Below are 12,439 nucleotides of genomic sequence, written 5' to 3'. Positions count from 1 at the left end.
AAATGAAAAGAATCTTTGACCTTTGTCACCTATGATCTTCAATCAATGCTCATATGTCTCAACTAGAATCACAAACTAGAACATCTTCACTTCCTCGATTAACGGTTATTACCAACCAATGATTTCATGGACTAATAATGTATTTTGTTTAACTGCTATCGGTCATTTTTTAAACTACATTAATACTAACTACTGTTGAATGTCTTGGTAAGTGATTCATAATTTCATCAATTGACTCGTTATTTGAAAATAATTTTGAACAGCTTCATTACTCAGAATAATAAGCAACTTCGCGCGCGAGATTGATAGGTCCTGGGTTTGAATGTCGCGGGGGGGTGAGATCGTGGGTGTGCACTGCTGAAGAATCCCAAAATAGGACGAAATGGCCGTCCAGTGCTTCCAGGTTTTCCATGGTGATCTAGCTTCAATTGACTCATCATCTCAACCATTGAAATTACTATAATATCTGAACTTAGCTTATCTTGAGAATATTTTAACCGTGAAATAATTTTGAGTAAATACATAAATATTTATTGACGTTTTGTGTACATATGCCATATGTAGAACTAGAATGAATTACCAATTCACTGTCTGTTAAAGTTTGTTTATTCACTTTACAAAAATATACCAATATTTTGGTAAGTAAATTTTAAAACTGGCAGTTGTGAAACTGAATGCTATTACTAAAAGAAGACTTGATGACAAAAGCTTTGAAACTTTAGTAAATTTCAGGAATCAATAATTATCAATACATTTTCAAGATTTATATATGAATAATATGCATCTTCCAATCGCTTATTAGTTATTACAATGGGCGTTTGTGGAGATTGTAATGATTTTAATAGTTGAATTCATCAGCCGACGTAATCTAGACTGTCATTGAAAACCTGAAAATATTGAACAGCAATTACGTCCTAGTATGGGACTCCTCAGCAGTGCACATCCACAATTCCACTCTATAGACTCGAACCCAGAGCCTTCGGTCTCGCGTGTGAACGCCTAATCTGTGGACCATTGAGCCGGCATCCAATGGTTTCAATGTCTAACTTCAATCGATCTATGATCTTGTGCAACCATTCATCCATTGCCTGGAGTAGTAATCTGTCTCTAGCCGATACGAATCGGATTCCACTGGTCACGAATTCTAGGTTTTCGATGGTGGTCTAGCTTATATCAACTCATAAATTCAACTACTTACTGGCTAAAAAAACTAGCTTTTTATACTAACATTTTGTTGCTTGAATAATTAATTACTTGAAGTTGTTTAAATTTACTAATATTCGCGTTGAGTTAGAGGATGGTATCTCTAGTCAACAAAACAATTTAGTAATTCGGAAAAATTGATCTAAAGTGAACTTATAAATAAAAATAATATATTTGTAGTATCCCAATGAGTAGAAAATTGGATTTTCTGACGTTTCGTGACTTAGTGTAAGTCACTTCTTCAGAGAATAAATAACCAAATATATTATTTTTATTTATAACAATCAACCCAATGCTCAATTTATTCGAAATTATCAAATCAAACCTTGGTAATGACACCTATAAAGTGAACTTAGTTCTCTATACACTGTCGTACACATTATTCCGTAAATACATGAATAAATACAAATTGAAGATGATGTGTACAACATTAAATATCATTTCAGTGTTATTCTGAATGAAAAACTATCAGTTACACTTCATATGTTGTTATCACTAAAATGTTTATAATTGGTTTTACATTATTTTCATTCGATTTGTGGTTATCAATCTCCTTCATGAGTCATAAGTTAGAAATGATTGTTTGATTACATGTTTTATCTGATCATATATACATTACATTAGTAAATTTCACTTTCATATTTTACAAATTAAACAAGAAGAAGAAGAAGGAGTAAACTCACTTTCGCGGTCTTTGTTCCATTTCATTTAACAAAGAATTATCGATAAATTGAAATACCAAATTCAATCGCTTTTTCTTTCGAAATACTTCAATCAGATTAACTAAATTCGGATGCTTTAAACGCTACATGAATTATTTAAAAATAAAGTGTAAATCTAACGGAAATTAATTGCGATGAAAATTTAATTCATTTTTTATTGTTTGTTTGAAATTTCCCATTGATGTTTAGGATTGCTATTGATCACTGTCTTATTAGGTATATGTGTATACTGTGAGAATTGTCTCGATTTCGCCTTAAGTTGAAAGCATTATAAACAAAGATGGTTGGTGGCAATCCGTGGAAGCCGGACCACATGTTTCGTCATATTTGGGACTCGTCATTTGGATGTACCTGCATCTCAGAGTTGACGTTCACTATGGGGCTGGGACCCGTTGCTGTTCGCTTCAAACTCCATCATGTTATCCACTAAACTACTAAGTCCAGATTGACACTAGCTTTTTCGATGGGGTTGATTTTTAATTCACTTTGTATTGTTTGTTTGAATCTTTCCATTGAGTTGTGGAGTGAACATCAACTGTGGCTCCAGGTACATCCAGCTGACAAGTCCCAATTAGGGCGAAACACGCATCCTGGATTCCACTGCTAGTCACCATCCATCTTTGATTATAATGCCATAAATATTGTGTAGTTTATTACACTATCCAAAGACGATAAATATAAGATCTACTGTAATCTTTATTAATTCTCCAACTTGACGAAAATTTAGTCACATTTCACAGTTTCAAATGATTTTTTAGGCATAAAATTCCGATAACTAATGGATAATTAATGAATTTCTTGTAATAGGTATTTCTACTTTAGATTCGTTTTAAAAAGGTGATCCTGTATGTAGGCAGTAAACTTTACATACTTCTGATGGTGTCCAAAATGACAATGAGAAGTTCAAGACTTATTCCTCTAGCTCAGAGAATATCGCACTTTTTGAATCGTCGTCATGAGTTGGAAAAGTTTCCATCTCAGATAGCCCAGTACATAGTCTTTCGGCAAAATAACTTATTTCATTGCTAACATTCACAGCTAATAAATTAGTATTCGTCTTATGGAAATTCTTTGAGTAAAACAACATTGTAAAGACTAATGTTTATAGTTTGAGACGGAAACAGGAAGTGTATCAACAGTAATTGATGAAACGATAAGCTTTAAAAGTTTAGGAACGAAAATGATTTAAAGCATAGTTGTCATTAGCTGGAACATTATTAATAAACAGAGGGTGATCACAATTAGATGAACCTAAAAGATGGTAACACACCTAATGACCCAAACATGCTGATTGATATTTTCATTACAAACTATTTTAATTTACTTTTTCACGTCTGAAAGTTGTTTCGTGTGATTCCTACCTTTGAATTCTGACAACTTTAATTTTTGTTAATCAACTACATGGTTAGGAAAAGTTTATTACCGTTGAATACACTGAACACGTTGGTGACGGTCTGGACTCAGTAGCTCCAAGGATAATATGTTATGCGTTCGGAGCAAAGTGTACTAGGGCTCGAGTTTCACTCAGAATACCAATACTGAAATGCATATTCAACCTTTTGGTGATCCCCAAATAAGATAAAACGTGTGTTTATTATTTGATGCTAGCAGCGTACCAAATGTACGGAACTTTACAACTACATTGAAATAACCTTCAGTAATGGGTATAGAAAATAAGTGAAATGAAATGCTACTATTCAAGCTAACAGCTATACATGGTCATCAAATGCTCTACACGGTACCGAACTACATAAACCTATCTTTACTAATTTACAGTGAATGGTCTTATTCCAACATGAACGATGAATATATTGATTTCGTTCTGGATTTCTTCATGTTCATATAAACTCAATCAAATAAACATTCATTATGTTTTCGATACACTCACAGTTACACGTTTGTTCTGACTCTACACGTAATTCAACTATCCATTATTGTTGGAATAATTTCACAAGCGTTCATAATCTCAAATTTTCCTATACAAAGGCATAAAACAATCAATTTGTATCTTTTTCGGCATTTTCGCTTAAGGTGAAGTTTCAGTTTCAAATAATTGACATGGTTGGTTATGCTAAATCAGGTAGTTAACTGAAACCTTAATAAAAAAGTATATAACTGATTGCATACCATTATTCTAAATCTTTCTTTAATTAACTAGATACTATTTTGTTGACAGTAAACTTCGCTAGATTTGATTTGAGTAAGTCTAACAGAAGTAATACTTCTCAGTTTTGAAAATATGTGTCACATATTCATATTATGATTTAACCTAGAAGCTCAAGTTACAATGTTGAAACCAATTAAGTTCTGAAAAACGATATGCTTAAACCATTCTTAACTGGAAATGAACTTATTATTCATAACAAATCGCGATGACTATTTGATAAAAGAAGTCTGTTACATGAACCAATATAATCGAATGGATATCTTGAATTAAGCATTTGTGTTACTTGAATCTCATTATTAGAGTAATGTATTTTCAATACTGAAGGGATAAATTTTCTTCATTGAATTTAAACTTATATTATCTATTATCTGAATCAATGATGTCACCAATGCGTTAAATCACTTTTGAAAAAATATTTAAATAATTTCCAATAACTTAAGATAGAAACTGACACAACTTACCTTGAGCATACGAATTTCTCTCATTGCAATTTTACGAATAACTGGATCATCTTCAGATGCTGTAAACTGTTTAATTGCCACTAGTTGTCCTGATTTAATATCACGACATTTAAATACTACACCATATGCTCCTTCACCAATCTTACATATTTTCTCATATTTCTTAAATAATAAATCATCATACTTTCTAATAGGTAAAAAGAAACAAATATGAATAGCTGAACGTAACCAAGAAATAACAATAAACCGTTTGAAGAAAGAAAAAATGACAAATCAATTATATGAATTACATAATAATTAAATAATAACATTTGATTAGCGAATGAAACTTATAAATTCATTCTCTAATATAACTAACATTTCAGTTATTTCTGTTATATAATGATGATCCAAAGTATCGTAAATATTGATTCGACAGTGCCATGACAACTGTCCAGTGGTGGATAATTCTATTCATCACTAATAAAAATTTTGAAATAATAACTAAGACGGTAATAATGAAGTATAGTAAATTAGTTATATTTTACAAATATGGTTAATGTGTATAAATTATTGATTGGTTAAAAGATTTGTTCGTTGATGTTCCTTTGATTTGATCATTTGTAATATAATTGATAATGTATATTCTTTCATTATATAAAGTAACTACTATACAACACATGTGGTCAGTAACTGATGCATATCAGGAATTCATTTACTTAATCCTTTGTAGTCATTCTATACACACAATATTCTTTTTTATTAATACCGATCAACATTCGATATTCATATTGTAAACGGCTTATTACTAAGAGTGGGGAATTATTCCTTAAATTATTCAATTTATTTATATAATTTTAAAAAATTGTTAACAATCTTTTTCAATCAACGTTTAAGTAAAAACTTAAGTGAGATCAAAATCAATTTTGTTTGTATAGAATACAATGAATCTGTTTTATCATATTATATTCTTCTAAATTAGTAACAGGTCAGTCAATTAATTTGCCCTGGTACGGCTGAGAGTGGGGAGAGTCCGCTCTCCCTCTCGAAATGCTCTCGCATGGCCACGCGTATATAGCCTCTGCCAAGAAAGTCCTACTCACTGCCTTCTCGTGGCGGGGGTGTTGTTTCTGAAAATGAGAGGACGAAAAGCGAATGTCCGGCGCTTTAACCGGATCCCAAACCAAATCAATGGTGCACATGGGCCCCAGTATCCTGCGGGAACAAATGGCGTATGGACCAATCTTTGGTCACCGGATACAATTGGACTGCATCTCCTCACAATGCTCCACTGCCTTGTGGGTTAGACCTTCAGGTCGAAGGCTCGGGGAGTGGAGCCCCCAAAGAAAACCACCTGCTTCAGTTTGGGCACCCAGGCAGTATCACAGCCCTCACACATATTGAATGAGATTTGTGTGGCGCATATGTATTTGGTGCCTCCTCGTACCAATATCTATGTGTTAAAATAATAAATAATGATAATAATTGAAAACTTATTAACTAACAAAGTGTTATTCATTATTGAGTACCAAATTTTATTGAAAAGATGAAATCAAACCAATTTTTTTCTAAAAACAAAAACATTTCCATATTGTTTTAATGAATGATTTTAAAGATAATTATAAAATATTGAAAGTTAAGAATTGAGTTATGTATTCAAGACTAGTGAATGGTTAACTTCACTTTCATCTTTTATTTAATTACGATTATATTTTAGTGAGTTCAAGACAACATACTAATTAGTTAATTTAAATAAGTCTTCGTTATAATATGTCATTCTTTAATTTAGAATTATCCCTTTAATTTAGTTATATAAACTATAAAAAAACCTTTAGTGTTAATCTTATCTCGGAAATATCCTATTTGCTGATAGATAGTTCATTCCTCCTATTTTTCAATATGTTGATATTTTTAACACATGAGCTAGTAATTAGTTGACGATAAATTAATGCCCCCCTATGACCTTAACGTATTTTACATATATTGCTATTCATGCTTTGTTAATAATAATACAATGAAAATATAGAGTTCATTTGATTGTGCCCAAAATGTTTGGTTTCCTACACCAGCGTAAATATCATATATATATTCTTGTTTCTTTGATTTTCATTGTTTTTATCAGTTTCGAGTTTAATTTCATATTTTCTTACTAATTACATGGTTTATAAGTGTCAGTTCATTTCCCTTGCCATGTTCACAAAATGTTTCCCCTAAATCAATAAATTTAGAAGTTTCGACTGTGAAAATATGAAGATAATCATAAAGCAAAATAGATATTGCACACTTTCTGAAATAATTACTTTTATTAATGTTATTGTCCACATTTTCTGAAACTCAAAACAGCTGTCATGAGAACACCAAGGTCAGGATTTTCAATACAAATGTCAAGACACTACTACTATATGGAGAGGAAACTTGGAGAACAAACAAAGCCATCATCCAGAAGATACAAGTGTTTATTAACAATTTTCTACGCAAAATGCTTCGGATCCGTTAGCCAGACACTATCAGAAACAACCTACTATGGGAGAGAACAAATCAGATGCCAGTGGAGGAAGAAATCAGGAAGAAGCTCTGGAAGTGGATAGGACACACATTACGGAAAGCACCCAACTGCGTCACAAGACAAGCCCTCATATGGAATCCTCAAGGCCGAAGGAGAAGAGGAAGACCAAAGAACACATTACGCCGAGAAATGGAGGCAGACATGAGAGGAATGAACAAGAATTGGATGGAACTAGAAAAGAAGTCCTAGGACAGAGTGGTATGGAAAATGCTGGTTGGCGGCCTATGCTCCATTAGGAGTAACAGGCGTAAGTTAGTAAGTAATTGCCCACATTTAAACATTAAATATTGAACAAACAATTCATTATCGGAATCAGAGCAAATTACAGTTTCAATGTTTAACATATTAATTACCAAAATTTACTTAGAGATATTTACTTAGAGTTTGTAGACAACGGTGTATGGCAAGCTATTATGTAAAATTTTGAAACATTTTCTACCACATAAAGTAGTATACAATGTATACATCATTAATGAACAGTAACGTCGAAAGTCAAGTTAATGATACATTAATTTATAATTAATATTATTAATGCTTAACGAAAGATCATAATAAATCGATAGATAGAAAGAAGATATAGTTCATTCAGGTGTATACCTCATTAATATACCTTGTTTTGAATGAGTCTGAGAAACTATCATGTTGTTCTAACCATAATGATGGAACTAGATATTAAATTCAAAATTTACTGGTCTAAAGGTAAACTCTCTAACTATTCAGTAACCCTTTCAACGAATATAATATGATGAAGTAAGATATATTAAAAATATAATTAATAAAACATTAAAACCAATGATAGACTTATAAGAATAGATTCTTTACTTTACAAATATTGTATAATATGCCAGGAGAATAACTAATTTGGTGCAAATTAAGATCAAGTTCAAAAAAACCATAACCGAAGTCCCCAATTCATAATCATACTTGAGACAGTAAATGCCCATAAAAAAATGATTGTAACACGTACAATGTATTATAAAGATATTAAACTACCGAATCTATTACAAAGGTATAAGCTGTCCATGATGCTGCGTTTTATGAGCTGAACAGTTTCATTGTATACTCTTGAAGTAGTCTGAGTAGTCGTTGTTAATGTTTTTTTTCAAAACAACAATTTTAATTAGACGATACAGTCTAATGAACTTAATCAGAAAGAAAAGCATCTATATAATGATCTTTATAAAATATTGACTTACTTCTGTTGTACATGTTTATTAATTGCAATAGGTTGAACTGTGATTAATTTAATTCCATCTCCAGAATTATGTAATTTCTTTTCTCCATTCTGTACAAAATGTTCACAGTTATCAGTATTTATGTGAGATTCTGTTTCTATAAAATAAATAAACAGACCATTCATTATATCAGTTTAATAATTTCCGGATACTTAATTCATTCGAAAATAAATTTTATTATCACAGAACCATTAAAAACGAGCAAATCATGAACTGATGTTTTTTTTTCCTTTTTACTAGTTCGATACGTTACAATAATGTACAATTATAAGTATTATTACCGAGGTTTGATTTGATAATTTCGAATAAATTGAGCATTGGGTAGATTGTTATAAATAAATTAATAATAATTGTCATATCCCAATGACTTAGTGCAAGTCACAAAACGTCAGAAAATCTTATTTTTCTACTCATTGGTATATTACAAATATATTATTCATTTATAATGTACAATTATGATTCATAGTAGGATTTAACATCAAGAATTTCTGGATTTCAAGGATGGATAAGAGGTAAACATACATATTACCCATGATACACCACAATTATTACATAGTTCAATTTAATTAAATACAAATAAATTTCAATAGTTGAGATCATGAGACAATTGAAGCTAAACCATCATGGAAAACTTGAAAGTACTGAACGGCCATTTCATCCTATTGTGATACTCCTCTGTAGTGAGCATCTGATATCCCGCCTCGTGAGATTCGAAGCCAGCACTTATCAGTCTTACGCACGAGCGCTTAACCTTTAAACTACTAAGCTGGCCAATATCCAACGATGTTAATGTCTAACTTCAACTAATCCACAATATTGAGCAACATATCTAACATTGTCTTCAATGAGTTACTATCCCACAAAAGACCCGGTTGAACTTCAGAGCTTCGAAGTTTTCCATAGTGGTCTAGCTTTAATTGACTCATGATTTCAACTATTGACATTACTATAATATCCACAAAAACTCTTCTTGTTGCAAAATAAATAAATATTAAATTACCATCTGAAACAGTTGTAACAGTTTTTGTATCATCTTCTTGCATGTTATACAATATGACAATTTGTTAATATATTTATAAGCTACATATATATATAAACATTTATATAAATAGTGTGAATTTAAATGTTCCTGTATGAAATGTTATTTAGAATCTGTATATAGAAACTGAAAAGGACTTTCTTCTTTCTTCGAAAAGAATATTCTTTGTTGAAATATAAATCTTTTTAATATATGGGGAATCGTTAGAATACTATTATACTTATTACAATTAGTAGTAGTAGTAGTAGTATTTTTATAATTAAGTAAAAATGTTTCAATATAAATCCTTTTGTTTTAATACTATTGTTAACTTGTCCCAATTAATAAAGATTATTTAAAAAAATAATAAAATAAAATGAACTTTAACAGGTTTTATGACTTAAATATATATGTATATGACTGTGTATTGTTCAAGAATAAATGATGAGATGTTAAAGAACCGGATTGTATATAGAATTTAAACATTAATTAATATAAAGACTATGTATACATATCTATCTATCTATCTATCTATATCTATATATATATATATATATATATACATCACTCTTTGTTCAATATGTAAATCTCTTCCATTTTTACTTATTACAACAGTATACTTTCCTTCATTTTTATGTTATTTCATTGAAGAACAAACAAACAAAAAATATATATATAAATAAGAAGGGATGGGCGGGTAAATAAAAATCATTGTAAATTATAATAATTCCTTTATTTCTAACCTAAAATTAATGACCAATAATATTTTGATTAGAATAGAGAATGAGAGACAGGTTGTCATGACCACGTAATTATTGAGTTTACTTTTTGAAAGGAATCTATACATGATTACACAGATTGCTAGACTACTTATAAATACACAATAATATATATCTTATAAGATACAAGTAACGGGATAGAAGAATTTAGAAGGTGATAGGTTTAAGTTAGACAGATGTTCTAAAGTATAATCTATAGATTTCGATCAAAACTCACCAGTCTGATTTAATGTATACTACAATATCTGAATGGGTTTTGTGGAGATTTTTAGAAATTTCACTGATTGAAATCACGAGTCAATTGAAGCTAGATCACCATGGAAAACCTGGAAGAACTGGACGGCTGTTTCGTCCTAGTATGCGACTCTTTAGCAGTGCTCATCCACGATCCCGCACCCCGCGAGATTCGAACCCAGAACATATCAGTCTCGCTCCAGGCGCTTAACCTAGCTTCAATCGACTCATGATTTCAATCAGTAAAATTTCTAAAATCTCCACAAAACCCCTTCTGATAATAATCATCTGCTCATTAGTGATTGACTTCAAGAGATACTCCTAGAGTTCTAGTGAGAAGCCGTTACCAGTGGAGTTCAACCAGGTCTGTTGTGAGATATCAGCTCACTGAAGACAATGGTATACGGTGGCGCAACTTCGTGGATTGGTTGAAGTTAGACCTTAACACCCTTGGATGCCGGCTCAGTGGTCTAGTTGGTTAAGCGCCTGGCGAGAGACTGATAGGTCCTGGGTCCGAATCTCGCGGGATGCGGGATCGTGGATGAGCACTGCTAAAGAGTCGCATACTAGGACGAAACGGCCGTCCAGTGCTTCCAGATTTTCCATGGTGGTCTAGCTTCAATCGACTCATGATTTCAACCAGTATACTATAATAGTTTAGACCTTTGAATGAGTACAATGTACACTTAAAATTTGTGTGTTATTTAAGAAGCGTTGTTGTTAACGTTAAAAGTAAAAAAATGTAACTTTTGTGCCAGCTTTTCCTTAACTATATCGAGGAGCACCGTCCTTTGTAATGAACTAAATGAGAGTGAAATATCACAGAGGCTCAGTTAACAGTTACGTAAGTAAAGAGTTCTCACTCTACTAAGATCTCAAGTTCAGTTTGAATTAGACCGTCAAGTCACTAGAAAAGTTAAAAGAATTATAAGAAAGTCTTTAAATGTGCTCACCAGTAACTCGTGAAAAAATACATCTTCATCATTTTACGAAGTGATCTTATACTGAGGTTTTAAACTGCAAAATCATCCACCTTGTGAAATTAAGCTGAAGATTTCTTAATTAGATATTCCGAGTTTCAACTTAATATTTACTTGACGATGCATTCACAGTTCGACACAAAAATTCACACAAGTAAGAGATGATCAAAACCAGCAGAAATCATGTTGAAGAAAATTTTAAATATATAGAAGTACCTGTAAAAATCCATCTTGACTCCATAACACTAACTGAAATCTCACCTTTATATTGATAAACGATAACACAAATATAACTCGGCAAATCTGATTCCGTAATTGGATCAGAATCTAGAAAAGTGCTGTTTCAACGCATACAATTGAGATTTACCATCAATTGAATGGAAGCGCTTAATAAAAATTATTATTCCTTATAACGAAATGAAAGAGTTATTATCAGTCAGTTGCTTAGGTGATAAAAATTCCAGTCAGTAATTAAAAAGTCATCGTTTCAAAATAACATCACAAAGAAAATTTAAATTCACAGTCTTAAGTTTTAATACCCCCAATAGTTTTATTGATATCAATGGGAATTCGATACTTGTTGAAAGTACTGCAAAATTATAGACTAGAAATCTTATATGAAGTACGTGAAACTGAATGATTAGTAAATCACTTTATCAAGAAACATGAATTGAGTGAACTAATCTCCCAATCAAAGTCCTTCTGATATATACAATTGTGCGAAACCCGTAATGACTTAACAAGAATTATTGATCAATATGTCGACGATGTCAACGAAAAATCTATCATAAAATCATATTATGTTTCACAATCGTTTGTTACTATTCTGAAACATCTACGTTCATGATGAGTGACATGATAAAACTTAATAAATTGGAAAATTATTCGGAATAAAAATATGGAAATGTAAAAACTTTACTTATTTATTTGATGACATGTGGTTAACTCAGAAACATTCACAAATAAAGCAGGTTAAGTTGTTTTACGTTTACGTAAGTTATAGTAAAAATACTGACAAAATCAAATCAATATGTTTGAAAAAAACAAACACCATCCATTGCAATTAACATTATTGTTCTTTTAAAGACCATTTTA

General features: G+C 31.3%; 1 protein-coding gene across 1 annotated transcript in view; it reads right to left on the bottom strand.

The window, feature by feature from the left end:
- Window positions 1-9,760, bottom strand: part of CDKL1_2 (Cyclin-dependent kinase-like 1) — a 40,118-nt gene extending 30,358 nt beyond the window's left edge. Inside the window, exons 1-4 of the mRNA XM_051214472.1 lie at window positions 9,334-9,760; window positions 8,295-8,430; window positions 4,554-4,740; window positions 1,887-2,008 (exon numbers count right to left, since the gene is read on the bottom strand). Coding sequence (XP_051067649.1) covers window positions 1,887-2,008; window positions 4,554-4,740; window positions 8,295-8,430; window positions 9,334-9,376 — 488 coding nt within the window. The 5' untranslated portion in view covers window positions 9,377-9,760. The remainder of the gene's footprint in view (window positions 1-1,886; window positions 2,009-4,553; window positions 4,741-8,294; window positions 8,431-9,333) is intronic.
- Between the last annotated feature and the right edge of the window lie 2,679 nt (window positions 9,761-12,439).

Source organism: Schistosoma haematobium, chromosome 2, assembly GCF_000699445.3.
Source record: "Schistosoma haematobium chromosome 2, whole genome shotgun sequence".
In the NCBI taxonomy this organism is placed as follows: domain Eukaryota; kingdom Metazoa; phylum Platyhelminthes; class Trematoda; order Strigeidida; family Schistosomatidae; genus Schistosoma; species Schistosoma haematobium.
Note: the sequence above shows the minus strand (reverse complement) of the source record. Positions and strands in the feature narration are given on the sequence as shown.